Raw genomic sequence first — 22,558 nt, forward strand, 5'->3', positions numbered from 1 at the left:
GTCTATTCATACTCTGTTCTCTCTGTGAGGGGGCTTGAACAAAGTATAGTTTTCATGTCTAGGTATTCTGTCTTCAGCAGATGCCCACTTGTTCCTCTGTGTATGTAGCATCTTTAGCTTGCATTTTGTCCATTCACTGAAGCCGCAGGGACCTCTTCTCTTCACTGCTTCAGACCTGATGGGTTTTTCTTGTCTTTGATGAGTGCCAACACTTTTCACATCGAACACCCACATCACATCTGAGAGAAGGAGCAGTAAAATCCCCTGATCACATGATAACTTTATGATTTGAGCAGGTAGGACTGTAGGAAGAGACTGAGTCCTTCAACAAAATAGGACTTGATCGATTGTGTCATTGACCTGCTTGGAGCAGCGTCTGGTTTGCGTCCATGCGCCTGTGTGCTTGTGTTCAAGCAGAGATACTGGAGCTGCACAAGAGACAGAATTATAAAAAGCAACATAAAGGTGATGGAACACTGATTGTCCTCTGGAAGCTCCTGTCCTTCTCTCATCAAGTATTTTGGTTTTGGTGTGAGGTTTGTATGCTTGCTTGCTTGCTTGCTTCTTTAGATGTCTGCTGGGTTGAAAAAAGGAGGTTTTTCTTATTATCTTTGCTTTTATTCATTTTTGCTGCCACTCCTCCCTGTTCTGAGTGGATTGAAGCCCTCAGCTGCTCTTCTTGCTGATGACCATTGATTTGCTATGGAAGTGAGACTGCCCTGCTTGGTACTCTTTCAGGGGGACACAAACTAGTTGAGTCCATACCCGCACAAGGCCAGGGAGAAGCAGAGCATAGAAAAATATAGAGAAATAGGGGACAAAGGAGATTTAGGACAACAGATACAGAGCATGTGAAAGTAGAAGAGAATGTGGGGGAGAGAAGAAGGAGGAGAGACTGCTGAAAGAAGGAAATGTAAATGCAAGTGTAAAAGCTGGAAATTGGGGCCGGAATTGAACACTGAACCAAGTAAACTTTTTTTTTTACTGTAGATACTGTCTTTCCTAATAGTCTCTGTGGTGATCTGAACAATGAACTGCAAAATCAGCTTGCTGTGGGGGTTTAGCATAACAGGTTTGCCCAGGGCTAGCGCAGCTGCTTGAGTGATTTATCAAAATACGGCCAAGCGAGCTGCCAGGCAAGGTTACTGTGAAAGCCAGCACGGGGTGAGTGTCCCCCACCACCCGCTCTCCCACCCCATACAGTCATGCTGTGGGCTGCTCTCTCCCCCTTGGCTTCATTGAGGTGCGTACAGAAATCCTTGTGTATGTGTTGCAAATATGTCCGTAAGCAATTTGGACAGACAGAGATTAGCCTTTGGATTAACTGCCTTCTGCAGCTGTCGATTTATGAGAATTCCTGCCCCCAGCTGGAAAAATGTGGCAGAATTCCACCGCAAATAAGCCCACTTTTTGCCTTTTGTTAGCATCCCTCTGTGTCTTGGGCAAGTACACCCTCAGTCAAAAAAGCTGTACTATTTTAAATCAACTGAGACAAATCTGTGAATCAAAACCTCTTTCTCTTTGGCAAATGTTATCAGTCACTTCCCGAGAAACTTGCCCCTTCTCATCTTCCCAAACATAATGGTATTAAGTGGACTTTTGAGTATGGTCCAAAGCCATGCACTTGATTTCACCCTAGGTCAGTAGAAGTGTACAGTCACTGCTCCAAGATGCCTGCTCCGCCTGGGTAAGATGAATCAGTGCTTTCAGACCTACTCTTGATCCACTGTCCCCATAGCTGGTGACATGTCAGTTGGCAAAGTGCTCTCTGCATTTTTTTCAGGAGAGTCTCGTTTGTCAGCGCACTCCGATATCTAACAAGAGCAGTGGGTCATTCAGGATGTTCGTGGCTTCCAGAATTTCTACTGATTCCATCAAAAAAAAAGCACATTATGTCACAGGACTTGCAGTGCAGACGAATTTGGAGTGAGTCACCATGGCAGCATTTCAGTATCCAGATATTTCATTTGTCTGATTTTGCTTCTGATGAAACACAAGCATGTTTCATTACCAACTAAAAAAACTAAATTAAACCTTATTGAGCTGCAAATTTCGACACCGAAACCCCTCTATATTTTCTGAGTGGTTCTTGGGGAGAATGTAATCCTATCTTTGTTGTGGTTAGAGGCAAAACTTGTTTACTACCAATATCCATTTCTGTTCATCTCTACTTTCTTAAAAAAAAAAAAATCTCAAAACTCATTTTCCTCTAAAAATGATTTAAAGTATAGTCACCACTGAACTGATGTTTATTTCTGTCTCCTGCTCTGTGCTCTCTACTTGGTGTTTTTCACAGTGTCTCTACCACTTTGGCTAGTTTAATCGATTCCAGCTTGTAGAAAATTCAGGCTAAATCCTGTTGGTTCATACAGTAATATCATTGCAGCTACAGGGATTTGTGTCAGCCAAGAATCTTCTTTAAGGTCCCTTTGGCATATTGGGATGTACAACAAATAAAAAAAATATATTTTTATCCTATTGGCTGGTGCCATCAATGCTTCAGCAATGGTATGCTTTGTAGATATAATTACCGCTACTAAATATTTAGAAGTACATACCCTTGCGGTTTTCAAAATATCCACTTTGTGGCACTGCTAAGACCACAATAGATGGATTTTTAAGTGCCTGAGTCTGTGCAGTCCTTTGCTCTGTATATGCATACAGCAGACTGTGGAGCTAAAATGAAGGTAGAGCTGTTACTTCCCTGCAGACAAAATGGCCTTTTCTAGCCCCTTTCCTGCCACTTCTCAAGCTGCTTAATTTTTTCTCTAGCTAGAAGCAGAACTAAGGTCTCCATTCATTCCTGTGAACTAACATCAGCTGCAGGAGCACTGCACACCTCAACATTAACAGGAACGACTAAACCCAAAATTTCATAGCTATATTTTATTTTATGGTTTGGACATGATCTGAAACATCTGGCTGACTTGAAGTGATAAACTGGCAAACGTTTATGGCACACTACTGATCCCAACCTTCATCTTTTGAGGTTTCACATTATTTAAGGTTTTGGGGGTTCTGGTACAATTTGTTTTACATTTTTCAATTAGACAGACCAGCGGAGATATAGTCAGAGATGGGAGATAACTTTACCATCAAAACTTCATAGAAAAATACTTCTAATAATAGACTTTTAAAATGAGAATTTTTCCAGTCCCAAAATAGTCTTTCTGGTTTAGCACCTCATTTTAGTCTGACAGCCTGTCATATTTTACTGCCTTCATACTGCTTCCAAGAATGTGAAGAGCTGTTTGGATGTCATGTAGGTGAAGTTAGTTTGTTCTGCTTTAAAACAAACGTAGAAGAATAACACAGTATAAACTCAGTTCAAAGTCAGGGAAAGGATACTCATTAGCAACTGTGGGCTTCGCATCCTTAGAGAAGAGCGAGCTCGGCACCGACCGCGTGCTTCATGCTGAAAGATGTATCTTTTTTGTTTGAGCAAACAGATGAGAAAAATGTCATAGGGAGAGCTTTTTTTGTCCAAATTTTTTTTCAAGGTGCATGTTGTCTGCATTGCAGAGTAGTTCCTGGAGCTGCCTAAACATAAGTCCAGGTCTGCGTGCCCCAGGCTGAGGGATGAGACCAGGGAGGCTTGTGGGGCTGCTGCGGCCTCAGGAGGGGCTGGGGGAACCCAGAGACAGTGGGGCAGGGTGGAGGTCATCAAGTTTGGGGTGCCTCTGATGGAAAAGGCAATAAAGATAGTGGTTGCCACTGTAGGGAAGCTCACCTCAGCTGTGGATGCTGCCCCATCCAGGACTGAGCCTGGCTGCTTCTGCCCCACACCTCCATGGTTGCCCTCCTTTGCCTGCACTCAGACCCACCCTAAGCAATGCCTCCAAATATTTGGTTTATTGTTATTTTAAGCATCGTGGCTATTCATCTGTAGTTATGTTCCTGAAACATAAATCCTGTTAGATGTACCTGATCTGTGAAGTTTATAGATGTTTACTTAGTTCTCACTGCAAAACTAAGTGCAGCATCGGATATTTGCTGTCTTGGTTTCTTAAATGGCTCACATTGCTGTGGTACCCGGCTCCTCAGGGAGCATTAGGGACATAGTCTAGTGGTGGTTTTGGCAGTGATGGTTGGAATCGATGATCTTAAAGATCCCTTCCAACGTAGACAATTCTGTGATTCTTCCCAAGTCTTTACTGTGTGCATCATCCCTGCAAGTCAGGATCCCTGTACTTGGACCTTATAAAACCCTGTTTTTTAATAAACAGTCACTATGGGCATCAGTCCTACACAGTTGAATACACAGGCAAATGTACTGAAGGAGTGTGCACGGTACAGAAGCCTAGAGGTATTGATGGAACTCATGCGCTCCCTAAAATAGGGCAGACTTTTATTCTTTACTTATTAAGATCCTCGTAGCAGTCTTCACAATTAAATGAAAGAGACTGTTATGAAAGTATGAAAGGATTGATGACCAATCTTTCATAAACTAGATTCAGGGAGACCTTACCACCTGTTCTCACATGGAGCAGCACAATCACATTTGTTCAAATAATGAGTAAAACCACCTGCTTTTAACACGAACAATTTGCTGTTTTCCAGAGTGAAGATTCAGATGAAGAAGACCTCTGTGCTATCAGTAATAAATGGACTTTCCAAAGAACCAGCAGACGATGGTCTCGGGTGGACGACTTTGATGCTTTGCTTCACCGGTCAGACAGACATGGATCTTCTGGGGACATTAAAATGAAAAATACAACAAGCAGCGAGAGCGTCCTTACAGATCTGAGTGAACCTGAGGTCTCCTCTATTCACAGTGAGAGCAGTGGGGGAAGTGACAACAGGAGTCAGTCTGGCAACAGCAGCGCTGCCAGGGAGACCTGCGACTGCTCTGGCCAGCATGATGTAGAAAGCACACTGCTGCAAGACTCCACTGCAATAAACACCGCCCTGTCCCCCAAGGACAACCTGAAGAATGAGAAACCAACACGAACCAAAGCAAGAACCTTTCTAAAACGCATGGAGACACTAAAAGCAAAAGGTGTGCATGGAAAACTAAAAGGCTCAGGAAGAACAGGTCCTTTAGAGATAAGTGGACCTGTTCTCCAGTGTGAGCCAAAGTCTTTGAAAGACATGCACTGTGTACAGATAGTCAATGGTGATCTCCAAAATTTAGGACAAGATTCAGTCAAAAGAGGACTTTCCTTTTCTGCCAAATCCAGCAGTGACAGCAGTCAGTCTGAAAATAGCAGCAGTGGGGTGAGCACACCATGTCTGAAGGAACGCAAGTGCCATGAAGCAAACAAGAGAGGTGGGATGTACCTGGAGGACCTAGATGTTCTGGCCGGAACAGCCTTACGGGAAGTGGTAGACCAAAATCGCAAAAATGAATTTCATTCCCAAGAGAACTTGGTTGTGCATATTCCCAAGGACCACAAACCGGGGACCTTCCCAAAGGCGCTTTCTATTGAAAGCCTCTCCCCTACAGATAACAGTAACAGTGTAAACTGGAGGACAGGCAGCATCTCTTTGGGAAAGCAGAACTGCTCTACTCCAAAAGAGTCCGGATTGATGGCTTGCTGTCCTAAAGAGAGCAGAATTAGTATTTATGACAATGTTCCAGGTTCCCACTTGTATGCTAGCACTGGGGACCTCTTGGACTTAGAGAAAGATGTCCTTTTTCCTCATTTAGATGACATTTTGCAACATGTCAATGGACTCCAGGAGGTAGTAGATGACTGGTCAAAGAATGTGTTACCAGCTCTGCCAGTTGCTGATGTGTCAGTCAGGGAATCTCCATCGTTACCTTTCCAGTCCCCCACGCAGATCACGCTTGATTTTGAAGGAAACTCTGTCTCTGATGGCCGGACCACACCGAGTGACATGGACAGAGATGGAACATCCCTGAATGAATCAGAGGCCACTGGTGTTAGGGACAGGAGAGACTCTGGGGTGGGAGCCTCTCTCACAAGGCCAAACAGGTAAGTAGCAAGATTTTGTACACAATTCCATAAATTGTGAAATAAAATATAATGAATCAGAGACTCTCAGCCTGGACGTCAGAAGGTGCAGGGTACCATACTCATCCTGTATGGGGATGGGGACCTCCTGAGGAAAGGTGAGACTTCGGGAGAAGGGGCATCCTGCTAGGGAAATTCCTATGTGGAATCAATGGAGAATTGGTTTAATAGAGCAAACTAGGGCCTTTTTTTCTCTCTCTTGATCCATGGATTATATAGTAGGACCCTGTATATGTTGTGGGATGTATTTTCAGTTTGTCTTCTAACTTATGCGCCCAAGTATTTATGCATCAGTAGGTTTGTGCACTTTTTTTAACACACTCATCTGCTTCAAAAATGTGTCCCTTTGTGCTCAAAGAGAATTTCCCCAGCCTGCCTCAGTCCCTTGCATGACTGGATGAAATGCTGGTATAAAATTAAGTTCTTAATAAAAGTGAAAAGTGGGATTTTGTTAATAGTTTTCAGACCTGTTTTAAGTCAGAGGGATGGGTTCCTGTTGAGCCAAGGAAGCAGTCCTTTGTGGATCCATACAGCTGTGTGTAGGGTGGATTCGTAGTGCAAAAGCAGTGAGAATATAACCTGGCATTTTCTGATCTGCTGTTAGTCTTGACATGTGCTCACAGAGGATTCTGCCATGCCACGGTTTACTGCTGCCTGTGCTTGCTCACCACCATCACAAGTGAATGAACTCGAGGAAACTGCTGAGTAAATGAGCAGTGCCAAAGTTTTTAGGATTTGAGCCAGAACTGCTGTTTAGCAAAACAAGAAACTGAAATGGTGGTTTTTTTTTTCCCAATATATCCAGTACATAGAGAAAGTGTATTGGAGTAAAGAAAAGATGTGAGTGGCTCAATAGTTTGGTGGTTACGGCTCTTGCCAAGGAGACACAGGGTTCAATCCCTTCTCCAAAAAATCCTTCAGTATTTAATAGTAGAGATGTTTGGAGAACCTCATCTCCAAATACCTTGGTGGTCAGGCTGGTCCCCTGGGAGGTGAGGGACCAGACATCAAATCCCAGTACAAATGCTATGATTCTGAGTCAGGGAGAGAACATTTGAATCCGGATCTCCCACATGCTGTTGGAAATGTGTGGGCTAAAGGGCATAGCAGGCAGCACTGCTTCCCTGAGTACATGGACAGGACACACACCCACTTGTGAATCTAAGCTTTTGGGCATTTCCAATCCAAAATTAAAGAGATTGAGCAAATTGTTTTATTTGCCTCCAAGCTACATTTTCCTTCAGCTGACACACCACGAGCAATAATGTGTGTGTTTATGTATGTTTTGTGAACTGTCCCAGCCCTATCTCACAGTATATACCAACTTTTTCTGCCCAGTTAAAGCAATTCTCTGATTTTTCTGTTGTTTCTTTTGCTAAAGGCGATTGCGATGGCATAGTTTCCAAATCTCTCATCGCCTGAGCCACTCCATCGCATCACTTCACATCAGCAATCAGTCAGCAGCCCAGCTGAATCTACTGCAAAAATTCTCTCTGCTTCGTCTTACTGCCATCATGGAGAAGTACTCCATGTCTAACAAACATGGCTGGACCTGGTGAGTACCATCAATAACTGAGAGAGAGCTATTTTCAGAAGAAAACAGTTTCTCCTAATTCTGTTATTCTGATAGTACATTCAGTAAATGCAATTAGAAGAACTGTAGAATTTGAAACCGTCCCCTTTAATCCGTTTCTGCCCAGTGACTCAGTGGCAGAGTCAGAAATAGATCCTGGAGATCTGACTTCATTCCTGTGCTCTAATGGAGAGACAACCCTGGCCTCTCTAACAACACTCCAGTTCCAGAAAAATAAACAGGAGTAGGAGAGAGTGATTAAAAGTAGGAAATGTTTACAGTAAGTCTTCCCCAAAATTCATTTTGTGATTCGAAAAGAAACAGCTGCTGCTGGTACTTCATGTATAGGTTTGTTTGTGCTTTAGAAGAAGGGTTAGAACAGTTACAGGACTTTTCTCTGCAGACCAAAAGATCTAAGCGGTAGCCTAGTCCTGGATTTGCATTAGAGGGAGTTTGCAGCGGTAGCAGCTGTGACAGCTACCTGGTCACTCAGAGAAGGGCAGAGGGACATGACTCCTGGCAGGGTGGCTCCTTCTGTAGCAACTGCCTACAGAAATCTGCATGTTTAATAGTACACAAACCGTGATGGGCAACACAGACTCAGGTATTCTGGAATGGAAAGGGCATCGATTGTAAGCATCTGAAAAATAATCAAAAGGATAACAGAAACTTTTCCTAATACACAGAGACACTTTATCCAAAAATAATATGACTTGACATTTACATTGTGATTTCCACGTTCAGCACACTTCACCAAAATCCCACTAAATTCAGCTGTGAGCTAGATAAGACAAGCTTGTCTTTAGAAACGGAAAAACAGATACAAGGAACTACCTGTAAGATCCACTTCACTGACACCAGACACTCCAAAAAGTTTTAAATTTAATCTGAACAAGTCGGTCCGGCTGTCTGTGGTCAGTGGAAAAAGACAGGCAACTCCAAAGGCAGCTTATTCTAGCCAAGGCTGAGGATTTGGGTCACTCGCCAGAGATGCCTCACTCCACAGTGGGTATAGAGGCAGGGTGGACTGCCAAATCTTTCTTAATCTCCATTAGAGGGCTGAAACTCAATTATTCTGATTCTAAGATGAACCCCCAGATCACAGTTCTCCTTTGGTGTAGCTCCCTGCAGCTGCAAATGTCTGTACTGAAATGAATCTCACTTTAACTAACTCCAAATAAACAGACTAGAATACTAGAATTCTAGATCCTGGTGCTTGTACAGAGGTTTTCCCTGCTGACAAATATTTCTTCAGTTTGTATAATCAGTCTCTAAGGTTTTATAGGAGTGGGACTCTAAATAGCTGTAAAGTTACGTGCTGCACTCCTTCAGTAGGTCATTTAATCCAAATTGTATCTCCTTCCCACACAGATGAGAAAAATCCTTGTCACATTCAGGTCGTATTCATCCTTTTGTTTTTTTTTTTAATTCCACTGCAGTCATGACTCCCCCAAAGGGAATCCAGATTGTTCTTGTTTTCACCGTCATTTTTGGAAGAAAGGAAGCTCACCAGCTTCACTGAAGTTGAATCATATAACACTAGGGATGAGTCTGGCACATAGGGATTTCCCACCATCATTTATTACTGTAAATTGTTAGTCAATAGAAATAATAAGTCCTGTAACTGGTAGTGTAAAAATCATTCAGCATGTTAGAGGACTCAACCTCCATTTCTCTCAAATATCCTCTGCATTGTGCTTTGCTGTGCCATTCCTTTGAGTCCCTAATGTATGATTTAAACCATGTTGGCTTCAGCTGGATGACAGCTGCGCAGTAAAAGTTTTTTGTTAGAACAGATTGTTAAGCTATATTGTAGAGCGAGAGGCCATCAACTTATCAAAATTGTCAAGAGATCCATCAATTATACAGATTGTTAAACGTCCATGCATTGTGCATTGAACATTATTTCACCATCTTTATAAAAAAGGAGGTGCCCTCAGTTACCAATTTCTGCCAGCAGTGTTACCCAGAGAGACTATGTTTACTCTGCTATTTTCATGCAACCTGTTCCTGTTAATTTTCAGGTCTGTGCCAAAGTTCATGAAGAGAATGAAAGTCCCTGACTACAAAGACAAGAATGTCTTTGGTGTGCCTCTGATAGTTCATGTCCAGAGAACGGGACAGCCTCTTCCCCAGAGCATACAGCAAGCACTACGCTACTTACGGAACAACTGTCTGGATCAGGTATGAACTTTACTCCAGGGACTCAGTTAATTTTTTTCTGAAAAGCCACCCTAAGCAAGCAACACTGAAGCTTTTTGTACTTAGCACCAGAATTATTTGAAGATTGCTATATCACATGTTGGGCCAGATCTCTCTGATGATTTGAGACTTGGTGCCAATCCTAATGGTTTGCCATTTTGACATTTGTGTTCAGCTACTCTGTTGAATTCTTGTAGCTGTAACAGTCCTGCTGATTTGTGTACAATAGCCTACCTCAAAGAATGGAGTAAGGGTCTCTTGTCTACTGAATCAGAGCTCAAGACTCCCAGCTTCTACCCATATCTGCACTGCTTATGCTTGACTCTTGCCATTGAGGGTTAACTGCATTCACCATTTCACAAGATATGGTACAAAAGGTTTTATTTACTTAGCAAAGAAATAAAAGTCCAAGAATAGAGAGCAAAGTCAGCAAAATATTCAAAGTATTCTGTTGACAAAGTCAGATATATCCAGATAGAGTTAGGTCAGCAGGGGTTCAATGCCAAAGCCATTACGGTACGTTTCCTTTTATAGTGTTCTTAGCTGCAGCAAGCCAGCTGGGAGACCCTCATCCTCAAAGTATTTCAGATTTTTTATTCCCTTTAGCCACAGAGCAGGGACATACCAATCATATTTTTACTGTTCTTCCCCTCAGGATGAGGATATGTATCTTTATGAACATAGGAGTGCGAGAAACCCCCTGGCTGATTGAGTTGAGTCTTCTACTATTATTGACCTTTTCCATAACTGCTTTTAGAAAAGGAACAACCAGCATTTTACTCCACAGACTGCTGCTTTCTTAGCTCTGAGCACACAAAAAGGATGGAAGTGGTCAGTTCTGAGTTTTTGCATTTTCTAATTGCCGTTCTGGTTGCTGTTCACGTTATTTTGTTGGGTTATAGTAGTTTTCCCCAGAATGGAAGTCAAAAAATTTAGATGCCTAGCTATGAACCACATCCATTTCTCTTTACAGCCAGTGAGGAGACACAGGTCCTTCCTATCCTTTCTCTCTGTTGACTGTAAAGAGATTCTGTAGTGGTCCAATCTTGTCATCTAGCTGCTGGGTGTCAAAAGTGAGGTGAGGTGAGTTCTGCCTACCATATGTAGCACAGGAGTTGAGGGATGGGAAGAATAAATAGCCTGTTGGAAATGTATTAATAGAAGATGCATAGAGACAACTAGAAGCAATATATTCAGTAAAGCAATATATTTGGTAGCTAATATGCCTGGTTATCGCTATGGTAATCTGGGTTTGTGCACTGAGCAGGGAAACCCAGTATAGGAAGAAGAGTGATGCAGTGATGCAGCAAGGCTGGAATCAGCGATGGAATTGGAGAAGGAGATGCTTGCCCAAGTATGAAGCACTGGAGATGTGGGGATAGGGATCGGCTTGTCAGCAAAGAAGCAGAGCAATAGGAAGAAAGATAAAAGAGAGGGGAGTAAATGGGGGAAAAAATAGAAGGGAGGATAAAACCAAAGAGAAGAAAAAAAGCCCATGAGAGATTTGAGGCAGTCAAATGAGTGTCTGTGGGCAGTCTCAGACAAGTATCTGCTATGAGAGGGAGGGTTTAGTTGCTGGGAAGCTTCGGAGCTACGTGAAGGGCCATTGCAACTCAGCTTGAATTTCCACTTGGAGTGGAATTGGGAAAATATTGAATAGAAATTCAGAATATGTTTAAAATATCTTTCCACCAAAAATCTTTCTAAGCCAAAACCCTCCAGGCAATTCAGCTCCCCTGCTTTACAGAGCTTCTCTGCTTGTTACCATTTAATTCAAAGTCTCCTAATGCCCAGCCAGAGGTCTAAGCAGCCTCCAGTCTCTCCCAGCGTCTTGCTTATGTGTCTGTTCTGTGCACTGCAGAAGGCAGGCTAGAGTCCTAAACAGGCATCAGAACTTCTACTGCACGCACTTGGCAAAGCTGAGGTTGCTCTAAATCGTTGTAAGGTCTGACTGCTGGCACTGAAATTTCTAAGATGGCATGAGGAGCCTCACCAGTATTTGTAGGATATTTAATTCAGTTTCAACTTGTGAAATAGAAACCGCTTTGCCTTTGTCAACTGCATCTTTATTTCTGTCACGCATCATACGGCTACTTCCAGAGCAGATGATCCACAGCATGAGGATAATAAAGAGATTGGGCCAGACCAGTGTCTGATAAATCACTGGATTTATAGTCCCATTTTATTTACAGAATGAGTCTGTAATATTGCAGAACAGAGCCTAAAACATCTTTTTCTATCAAGTCCTCTTCTGATTAATTATGGTTTTTTCCAAGAAAAAGGGAAATAACAGTTTGGATAAATATCATTAAACAAAACCAGAGATCGAGACTAGCAGAATGATGTGCAGCAGGAGATTGCACAGGTGAGATTTGATGTCTGACCTCTCGAATAAGACTTAGCTGGAAGTTTTTAAAGGTTCTTTACGCCAGCAAGGACACTTTCCATCAAAAGCAGAGAACTGAGCCTCTGCTCTCGCATTTATCTACCACATACCAAAACTGTATTTTTTTGATAGAATTAGCATGTGTCCTTTGTATCTTCAGCAAACATTTTTAAGAGGAAAAGGGATTTAAAAAGAAGAAGAGAAAGGGAAAACCAGATTAAAAGAGCCAGATGCTCTTTGTTGTATTCTCTTGTCAGAACAAAGAGCAGAGCTTCACCTGCGAACAGAAACACAGTGCACCAAGATGTACACAGGGCACACTCCAGTTCTCTACTTCATACGTATAAATTTAGCTCACGAGTGACACTAAATTCATCAATAAGAAGACATAGAAGAGCTACTCACAGCCAGTCTCGTGTAGCAGTTCATTTCCATGTAAATAAATACATCCCCTCACAGAACTGCTGCAGCGTGTGTGATTTGTGTGATTAGTGCCATTAATGTGTAAATTAACAAAAGTCCGAAATACCCTACAGTTGAGCATGGGAGTTGTTCTAGGGAGAGGAGGGAGGTACGTGAACTCTGCACTGGCAGAAGTAAGGGGAAGAAGCCAAAAGGCATGATTTCCTTGCCTTCACACATTTTTGTTGGCGGATTATGCCAGGCAGAAAGCTGAACTGACCACCAGTGAGACAGCAGGCACAGGGGAGCAGAAGTCTACGATTCCAAACCTGAAATGCGCCTTTTTCATTGGTCTTTCTCAATATTTCACCTTTTCCCCTGCAAAACTGAAGGAAAACAGTGCTGACACTTCCCAAGTGAAACACTGTAAACTCACTTGGGAATAAATAATGTGGTTAAGGCTCAGGAATTCGCCTCGGGGGAATTCCACTGGGGAGAAGGGCGGTAAAAGGGCAGCACTGCCATGAAGGCACTTGCAGGCGTCATTTCAAGAATTACCGCTTCCTTTAGAGTAGAGAGCAAACAGGATAAAAATGTATCTTAGTGACACTGTAGGTGTCATCCCTTCATGGCCCCCACTTTCGAACTGGGGTTTTCAGTGGGATTTGGGGGAACTGTTGGAAGCAGAGAGCAGGAAGGGGAAAAAAATAGATTTGGTCTTGATTTTAAAGCTCTACCAGGATGTACTAATCTTTTGCCACAGCATCTATTACTTAGCTGAGCATAATATTTTCTTGTTAGTCTTCAAAATACATACCCAAATAAATAAGAGGAACTAGATTCTCAGCTGGAGTAAATCAACAGACAGTCACCCAAGCCAAGCAAGCCACTGCTGATTTATATCAGCTGAGCATCTTGCTTAAACTCTTCAGGCAGCAGGGAAACCACATGCACTCTGAACTCTCCCTCTAGGATGGGATGAAGAGCAGCAGTGTTATTAACTCTTACAGTCCCATCATGAGAGCAGGCACTTGCCTACAAGACTGTGGGAAAATTAGGACCATCACATTTGACTTGTTTCTCTTGTTCTTGCCTAGAGTAAAATAAGCAACTCAAGCTTTGGTCATGATCTGATCTGCCTGCAATAGATTTATATATTTTTTTTTAAATATATATATTCCTTAAACAACTTTCTTTTTAAAACTCATTTCAACACGGTGCTTTTTTAGGTGGGTCTGTTTCGAAAATCTGGAGTGAAATCCCGAATCCAGGCCCTACGTCAGATGAATGAGAGCTCCCCAGAAAATGTCAGCTATGAAGACCAGTCGGCATATGATGTGGCAGACATGGTAAAGCAATTTTTCAGAGACTTGCCGGAACCCCTCCTCACAAGTAAGCTAGGAGAGACTTTTCTACACATCTACCAATGTGAGTTCCAATGTTTTTATTATTTTAAACAATTATACAATGTTATCTATTGTATAGTAGTATGTTGCAAAAAAAACTGTTATGCAAACAGAGGGTGGGATTTTTTCTGCTCATCTTTGAGGTGTAACCTCTCTGCCCTCAAAATCTTTCACTGAGAGATTTTTAGAACTGCCTAAAGGTTTCAATGTCAAAGTACTAGCAAATTTCATGGAAAGACAGTGTTCAAATCATCTTGAGAAGCTTTGAAAATATCAGCCTCACAATCAGAAAGAAGCCAGAAAGGCAGGCTGCCATGGACATATAAAGCGCGAAGACTCATGGTTTTTTCAGACTTCTTTAAACTATGGGCTCATTTCATGTAGGCATGTCAATAGAAGTGAATCTTCTAGGCATGGAGAAGTGGTACTTGACCATGAAAACATGCGCCTGTGCAGTCCTCTTCTTTGCTGTGACTTTTGATTATTTGCCTTTTCATTATAGTCAGTAAAATGTACATGAAAGCAACAAGCCGCCTTCGTTTACATCTTCAGCTTCTACGTGAAGATCTCATAGACAAAGGGAAAAAAGCAGAATTTCTTCTTTTCATTTCAGCATAAGCAGTCTTCAGCAAAATCTGAGACTGAAATGCATCAGAATGATGACAATCCCTGTAAATCAGGAAATGACTGTGTATCTCTTCCCCAGACTGAGGGAGAAATAAACAATGAGGAAAACACTGAAACGCCAGAGGAATTAGTGTTTTTTCCTGACAATGTCCATTATGAAGGCCAGTCAGCCACTGCTCTGGCAGATACAGAAAAGCATACCCAGCCAGCCTAAGCCAAATAACTGGAAGCACTAAAGAGAAGCGTGTCTAGTCTTTTCACTTGCAGACGTTTCAGCTGCCAAAACAATAGAAAGCCATTTTTAAACACTGTATAATCCCAGTGCAAAAGAATCTAAGTTACTTCCGTGCCTCCCTTTACTGTAAAAATCTGTCTGTGGCACATGGTCACTAATGTATTTAACATCTCAGTGTCTGTAGCTGGTAGAGAAATGCTGTGATCCTGCACATGAGAGACAGCATTGCGAATAAATTTAGTGGATTTGGTCATACACGATGCCTTGGGACAAAAGTAAACTGAAACCATTGGTGCTTAGTCCTGGACCATCATTTCCCCTTCTTTCCTGCTCACAAGTTGCAGCTCTTGTCTGCCTACACACACATCAGTGAGCTTGTTCAGAAAAGCAACGGAAAGTCCCAGTGCTAATAAAATGGCAATCAGTCACAGTTGTTTCCATCAGTGACATGGCCAAGGAGAAGATTATCCACCAGAAGGACATGTTCTACATGTCCTTGGAAACAAATTGCCTTTAAACGATTGCTTGATGAAAATTAGGAATGTCCTGTCTTGACACAGGCCAAGTAAATACTCCAAGTAAACTACCCCCTTGCCAAAGGAAGAAAGACATGGCAGATCTCAGTGTCATCAGCACTATTTGGTCTGTAGCCAGAAGGAATTCCCATCCCCAAGTCAGGAACGGGCATTGGTATTTGCAACAGCCATAAGGCTGACGGGTGAAACATCACTAGCAGCCAACAAAAAATTGCTGTAAAAAGGGGCACAGGCTGACTCTGTGACCCCACATGGAACTGCAGTGGGAAGTCTGGAGAACTCTCCTTTACGCTGATCAGAGGGGCGAAAAAAGTGCTCGGAAACATTTTCTTGAACTGCACCAGTATTTAAAGGATTTCAGAAGGATTTGAGGATGGGTTTGTATAATCCAAGGTGGGAACAAGAGAAGATGGGCTCTATAGACACTGGAGACCAACATTTGGATGAAGAATGAGTAGCAGTGGGGTTTTTTTCCATGTAACCAACAACAAATATATTTTTCTGTTTCAGGCGTTACTGACAAAACTCCTTTTACAGAAAGAAAAATGTTGCAAATTGCTGGGATACCAATTGTATTTCATAATGTCTGCAATTAAATAAATCTGTAGCTGGGAGTTTTTCTTCCCCTTCATCCTGTTAAACAAATTACTAATGTGAAGTTAGGAAGGATTTTTCCTCTCTTAGTGTGTTGGCAAGGGATTTCTGATTTTCTGGGACTCACTGAAGATTTTTCATATGTCCAGGACCTTTTTCATATATCTAGAATGGTTTGGTTTGCTGTAACACTGAGGATCGGGGATGAGATGATTAGTGTAGTAGTCTATATGGCATAGCCTTGAGGAAGCTTTCTCCATTTCCCCAAAACTCTCAGTTGCCTAATGTTAACCTATGATTGAAAGGCTGGCCGGTCTTCTTCTCTATGCATCAGACCCACCAGTGCACCAGCACAGGTATGGGAGTGCCAGGAGACTATGTGGGGAGAAAAGACGTTGCATGGATTTAGCCAAGGCTCCCCTGACTTCTCAGAAAGACCTGGCGTTGCCATTTCTAGAAAATTGGAAGCATTGGGCTGTGTTCAGTTTGTCACCCATGTCAGAAAGCTTTTAAAATAAAGTGCTTGGACAGGGCTAGCGGGCAGAGCTTAAAAGCAGGCTGTTCCCTGTACTGTAAATCTACTTTTGTTCTTCTTCTGTTCAATTATATAGAGCGTATGTAATACCCAGAGGAGGGCTCCAAGTCCAAACTGAGAAAACTTATGGTAGTTTCAGAAATGAATCTGTCTGAAATGCTATTTCAGCGTATCCATTACCGCTTTCATTAAACTCTTTTTATGGTGTAGGACACGAGTGTAAGTACTTTCCCGAAGCTTCTCTAAGACTTTTGAACTGCCTTCCCAGGGGATAAAAGAAACCTGAAAAATACCATTTAAAGACAGAAGTACTGAGTACTACTTACCTTTCATAAACTTTAAGTGAAGTTCAGTCTCTTTTTTGAGGAAGAGCCTTTCAAATAAGCAGAGAAATGTCATGCACTGGTTAGGCGCGTGGTGCTTGATGGAGGAGCAAATACCACAGCCCGCCAACAGCCAGCTGGGCTTCACCCCTTCATGCCCTGTCATCTGCCTCTTCAGAAAGCCCTTCCCAGAGTGTGACTGTGTTCTGACTGTGTTCCTGGCTCCTTATCTGATCTTACAGTTGACCCCCATGAATGTCTCTTGCTTTCCCTCAGATGTCCCCAAGGAGCAGCGGCTGCAGGCGGTGCAGGCGGCCATCATGTTGATGTCTGACGAGAACCGGGAGGTTTTGCAGACTCTGCTCTGCTTCCTGAGCGACGTCACCTCCGTGGAGGAGAATCAGATGACTCCTATGAACATAGCTGTCTGTCTGGCCCCTTCCCTTTTCCACCTCAATATAGTGAAAAAAGAAAGCTCACCAAGGTAAGTTTCGTCTCAACACCACGAAGAGTCATATCCTTGATGCAAAATTATGCTTTCCATGTTTCTAAAGATATGCAGGATAAAATCTTCCAAAGAGTCTCCTTTCCAGCACAGGTTACACAGGGCATGGCTTCAGTGAGAGGGGAAGGCCCATGCTGCAGAGCCAGAAGCACACTTGCACATGCACAGAAGGTGTTTTCAGAAGCCCAGCAGGTGTTTCTGGCTGACTGTTGTGAACGTGCAGTGCCTGCTTTCCATGCAAAATTTCAATGGGGCACTGCTGAGTTTTGCATAAGTAATGTAGGCTTCTGTGAAAGCAAAGGGCCTGATTTTGCTCTGGTTGAAGTCAAAGACTGACCGTGTTTTAAAGGATTTTAACACATGGATTTTCAGTGAGTGTTTTTTCACCCTGTATTTTCTGGCTACATTCTGCCACTTGGGAAACCGAGTTTATTTCAAGCTATGTTAAGATGGTGTGTAGCATGGTAAACATAGACTAAACAGGGCATAGACCCTCTTAAACATTAGTGGTCCCAACTTGGTGTCCCTGCTGACTGTTTTTTCCCCCGCATCTGGTTAAGAATACAGAGATTCGTGGTCATGTACCTGTACAACCAGTGTCTGAGCAAGTGCTTTTAGCAGTAACAACATAAACCACTGTACACCCTGTCTGTTAGAAATCCATTTCAAAAGGTACAACACATAATGCAGGACATGCATAACCTTTCCTGCTTTTACCTTTGGCTCAACAATATTTTATGTAGCTATTTTTCCTTTAAAAATGGCCCAACAATCTGAGCAATCTTTTGTGATAAATAAAAGCTAAAGATAGGCTTTTCTCTCTGGTGTTCTGAACATCCTGCTGCTGTATGCTTTCGTATTAAAAAGACTCAGCTCGTTTTACCTGAGACACTAAATTCATTTACAGAGTAATACAGAAAAAATATGCAACAGGGAAGCCAGATCAGAAGGACCTCAGTGAAAACCTGGCAGCTACTCAGGGACTTGCTCACATGATAATGGAATGCAACAAACTTTTTGAGGTGAGTGAGAGACTCAAACGGCATTATTCATGGCCACATAATGCAGCATCCTTTGAAGTATTGATGTTTATGCTTACGCTTACATTTTCTGTCTTGTATTAGCTCAGAGATTGATGGTGCCTCACTTATTTGTAAACTTGCTCCATCTAAAGTTTATTTATCTCATTTCTTTATGACTGTTCTAGCATTCAAAGATGCAACTATTAAAAATGCAGGGTAATTACTCTGTGGCAGTTTTCAACCCAAATTACTGGATTAGGAAATCTTAGTCTAATTAAAATAAAAATCTGCTGGTTTAACATTTCATATTGTTATGATGCCTTTAGCACGTCAATTAAAACTTATTCATCTCAAAAGAAGAGCCCATACACTTTATTTCTGTGTGACATGCAATAAAGCTAAAATTACAGAGGGAGATGCAGTCTCCCTGCATCTTTCACTGCAGGGGGAAGATGCTCGTATCTCCCTTTCCTGGAAGCACAAGGCAACATTTCTGGGGATTAGAGGAGCAACACAGGTGTGTTGACAGTCTTATATGGTTCTGCATGAGTAGTGCTATTCTGAGCTACGGACTGTTTCATTATACTACTTTGATTTCTCATCTTGCAATGTAAGGAGCAAAGACAGAAATAGGTATCCATTTTATAGCATACAGGGTCATTGCAGTTGGATGCTGAATGCTCCATTAGCCTAGAAATGCATTGCCTTAAGGAAAAGTTCTCAGCTGGAGTTTTTCCCTGTATGTTTCCCCTCCATCTTCTGTGGCACAGGTCCCTCATGAGATGGTCACCCAGTCCCGAAACTCCTATGTCGATGCAGAAGTGCATTCTCCCACCCTGGACGAGCTTGGGAAACAAGTGGATGAGGAAGGGGGGAATTATCAGATGTACCTGGAAAGTCTCATGCAGAATCTCCAGAAAGAAGCAAAAGAGAAATTCAAAGGATGGGTCACATGTTCCAGTATAGAGAACACAGAGCTCGCCTACAAAAAGGTAATTTGGGGAGACGTAGAAAAAGCAATAAAGAAACCAAAGCAAAATACAGCCTAGCTATGGAACACCCTGACTTGTTGCATGGCTAAACACATACCCTTCTGCCTAGTGAGGCACACAATTAGGTTTTTTTAAGACTACTTAAAAGCAGTTTAAAATGGAATATAATAATAATTCAAGTATGAGGTTCCAGGAAAAGGCACACAAGGCAAGCTAAGGTTTCCAAAATGGATAAAGTAAGTGATACAGCAAACACCACAACCAGAGAGAGAGCTGAGACTTTAAACAAGAGATAACAGTACTGGTCTGAGCTCTTTGGGGAACGGGAAAAGTTTCTGACCATCTCCTGTTGTTTGCCAATAGTTTGGAGAACACAGCCAGAATGTAGGTATTAAAGCTGCCTCTTCAGGCTGCATGCTGCTTTACTTAGCCAGGCTTAGCTTTTGCTTAGCTTTGTTAGGTCAAAGAAATCACAGTTTCTCTGGTTTGTAGCCAGCTTCTGTGAGTGACCTCTCCAGGGAGGGACTGCAGAGGTTGGGAAGGGCTCAGGATGGGAGTCGGATGTGGGAGAGGGGAGGGAGCAAATCGGGGCACGCAAAGGACTGGGGTCACGGGCACATGAGACTGCAGAAGGGATTGGGGGCTCCTGAGGCTCCCGGGCAGAGGACAGGGGAACTGAGAATTTTAACAACATGATTTAAGGTGGGAGGTAGGTTTCTGGGGATGCAATCCTGGGTCTGTGGGAGGTGCTGCAGGTTTCTGCAGTGCTGGTGTTGGTATGTGAGGATGCCAGCATAGGGAGGGGTTAGAAAGATTGCAAGATCTTACATTCATTGCAAGATCTTACTTCAAGTGCTTACATTTAACTTGAAATATGGTAGCCCCAAAACCATGCAGATAGGATGTATGTGTGTAATTTGGGATATTCATCTGTTACATAGCCTAGCTCTTTCCACTCCCTGTATTGACGCTGTGGAGATGTAACAGGAACCTCGACTTAGCAAGCAGTTCGAGTGTTCCTTCTTTGAAAGGCATTTTCCCAATACTTCCCTTGCGGCTATTTTGAGGAGCAAACATCTGTGTATCTGACACATAAGTGAATCAACATGTGTTCTGCTCTTCCATTAATTAACCAGGAGAGTTAATTGATGCTCAGTCCCAGCTACAGCATCAGATTGCCCAAGGTGATAGCTTTATTTCAGCCCAGGGTTTTGGTCTCTCCTTTCGTCTGTTTTAACTTCTACACACAGACATATTCTTCATTACAGTTAGGATGCTTGGGGTTGAAAAAGTGTCTGTCACACCAGAAATAATACAGCAACTCCACTGGCACTACGGGAACTGGTCCAGATATAGGCTGGTGTGAGAGCAGAAGTAATGTGTCACTTCTCCATCTGACGCTCGTATGCATATGTTTTCACATACAGAAGAGCAGCAGCAGTAGCAGTAATAGTGATGGTTAGCAGGGAAATCTGCATGCTCTTAAGCTTGCCCATAGCAAGATTCTGTCATCAGTGATCTTCTGCTGAACATACACGTATAGATCATGGGGTTTTATGTTTTGTTACTTTGCTCCAGGTTGGGGATGGGAACCCCCTTAGGCTTTGGAAAGCCTCGGTGGAAGTTGAAGCCCCCCCATCAGTTGTCCTGAACCGAGTGCTGAGAGAACGTCACCTCTGGGACGAGGACTTCTTGCAGTGGAAGGTGGTCGAGAGCCTGGACAAGCAGACAGAAGTTTACCAGTACGTTTTGAACAGCATGGCTCCTCATCCTGTCCGAGACTTTGTTGTTCTAAGGTAAGCTAAGGTCAGTTCTCCAGTCCCTTTGCTTCCTGCAGTGCATACAAGGAAGATCTGGTCTTACCTCAACCTTCGCATCTGTATAATTGTGCTTCGAGAACTCTACTTCTGGGCAGCAGTGTTGATTTCTGAAACTGAATTAAAATTGTACACCTAGAGCATGCTGACCTTTTCTCTGATGTAATTTGAGCAGCGCATACTCCTGAGGCCATAAATATCATTTCTTCCTTAGAACAGATGTCTGATAATAGCTGCTGTTCCCTCTTCGCTTTGTTTGTTGTCAAAACAGTGCAAATAGAACCCAATTGTTTTTTACACTGCTTTTGCTGTTCTCTGGGGAATGTTTGATGTTTAAGAGCCAAATGTTTAGTAGAGAAGATAGTGATGCTTTTAAGCTAAGGTTGTTATATTGTGTCTATATAAGTTGTTATTTTAGATTTGCAGTTGGAGTTTTTGTAGACCAGGAAATGCTAACCCATAAAAATCCTAGTGTAAAAATGAACAGAAAGGGGCAGTAGATATGTATTCTGTCTGTCTTCCAGTGGATGACATCTCTCAAATAAATGTATAGCTGTGTATCAATATTCCAAATTCAGTCCCAGTTGTGCCATTGTCTATCTGCCTGTACAGAAGAGATAAGAATATTCCTCTTATGTACCTTCTGCCTTTGAAATCCTGGCCCTTTGCTTGCTAGGAGCTGTTGTGGAGCTGCTGACATATTTCACTTACAGGGTCATTCCTACAGTTATTTATTTCAGGATGATTTTGTGCATTCCCATTCTTGGTCTCTACTTTCTTTGATTGAAATGATGTGCCAGAGAAATACTAAGCAGTTTTGACAAAGGAAATAGTCCAGTGAGTCAGACTGGTAATAGAGGGAACAAAGATTGAAGGAAAAAGATGAGACCAATAAAATATAATTATAATAGTAGATTCCTTTTATGAACTTCAGTATTCTCTTAGAGAATGATAACATGCAGATATTGTCGGTATAAAGGAAGAATTATTGGAACTCTTCGGGGAAGATTTAAAAAATATTTTCTGAAAGTTCTTTATAATGTTAAAACACCAGTTCTCCCATTACTCTATTTCCTTTGCCTTTCTGCAGTACACTGGGCTAAATTAAGTATTTTATAATTAATTTTCTTAAATAATATTATTGAGTTAAATCGGTGATAAATTTGGCCCTCTGATAGCACCAAGAAGATTGTCTGGGAGCAGCAGGGAGGTTTTGATGACCATAATTCTGTCCCCTTATTTGGCACTTAGTACACTATTAGGTTTCATGGTGTTTTATGTTCTTTAAGGACCTGCTGTGCAGTCACATCAGTTAAAGAAAAATCTTGCCATTGAGTTCTCATTCTTTTCACTAACCCAGGCAGAATGACCCCCAAGGACTGAAATACATATCATAAAACTGAGTCCTGGTGGGTTTTTAAGGGC

At 42.3% G+C, this 22,558-nt stretch overlaps 1 protein-coding gene across 5 annotated transcripts in view; it reads left to right on the top strand.

The window, feature by feature from the left end:
• STARD13 (StAR related lipid transfer domain containing 13) overlaps positions 1 to 22,558 on the top strand; it is a 314,786-nt gene that overhangs the window by 287,146 nt on the left and 5,082 nt on the right. For all 5 annotated transcript variants that reach the window (XM_014965999.1, XM_014965998.1, XM_014966001.1 and 2 more), the window contains 8 exons: positions 4,561 to 5,939; positions 7,360 to 7,533; positions 9,576 to 9,735; positions 13,771 to 13,969; positions 17,074 to 17,281; positions 18,210 to 18,324; positions 19,095 to 19,316; positions 20,895 to 21,112. In XM_014965999.1, coding sequence (XP_014821485.1) covers positions 4,561 to 5,939; positions 7,360 to 7,533; positions 9,576 to 9,735; positions 13,771 to 13,969; positions 17,074 to 17,281; positions 18,210 to 18,324; positions 19,095 to 19,316; positions 20,895 to 21,112 — 2,675 coding nt within the window. The remainder of the gene's footprint in view (positions 1 to 4,560; positions 5,940 to 7,359; positions 7,534 to 9,575; positions 9,736 to 13,770; positions 13,970 to 17,073; positions 17,282 to 18,209; positions 18,325 to 19,094; positions 19,317 to 20,894; positions 21,113 to 22,558) is intronic.

This window comes from Calidris pugnax, unplaced genomic scaffold, assembly GCF_001431845.1.
Source record: "Calidris pugnax isolate Ruff unplaced genomic scaffold, ASM143184v1 scaffold20, whole genome shotgun sequence".
Lineage (NCBI taxonomy): Eukaryota > Metazoa > Chordata > Aves > Charadriiformes > Scolopacidae > Calidris > Calidris pugnax.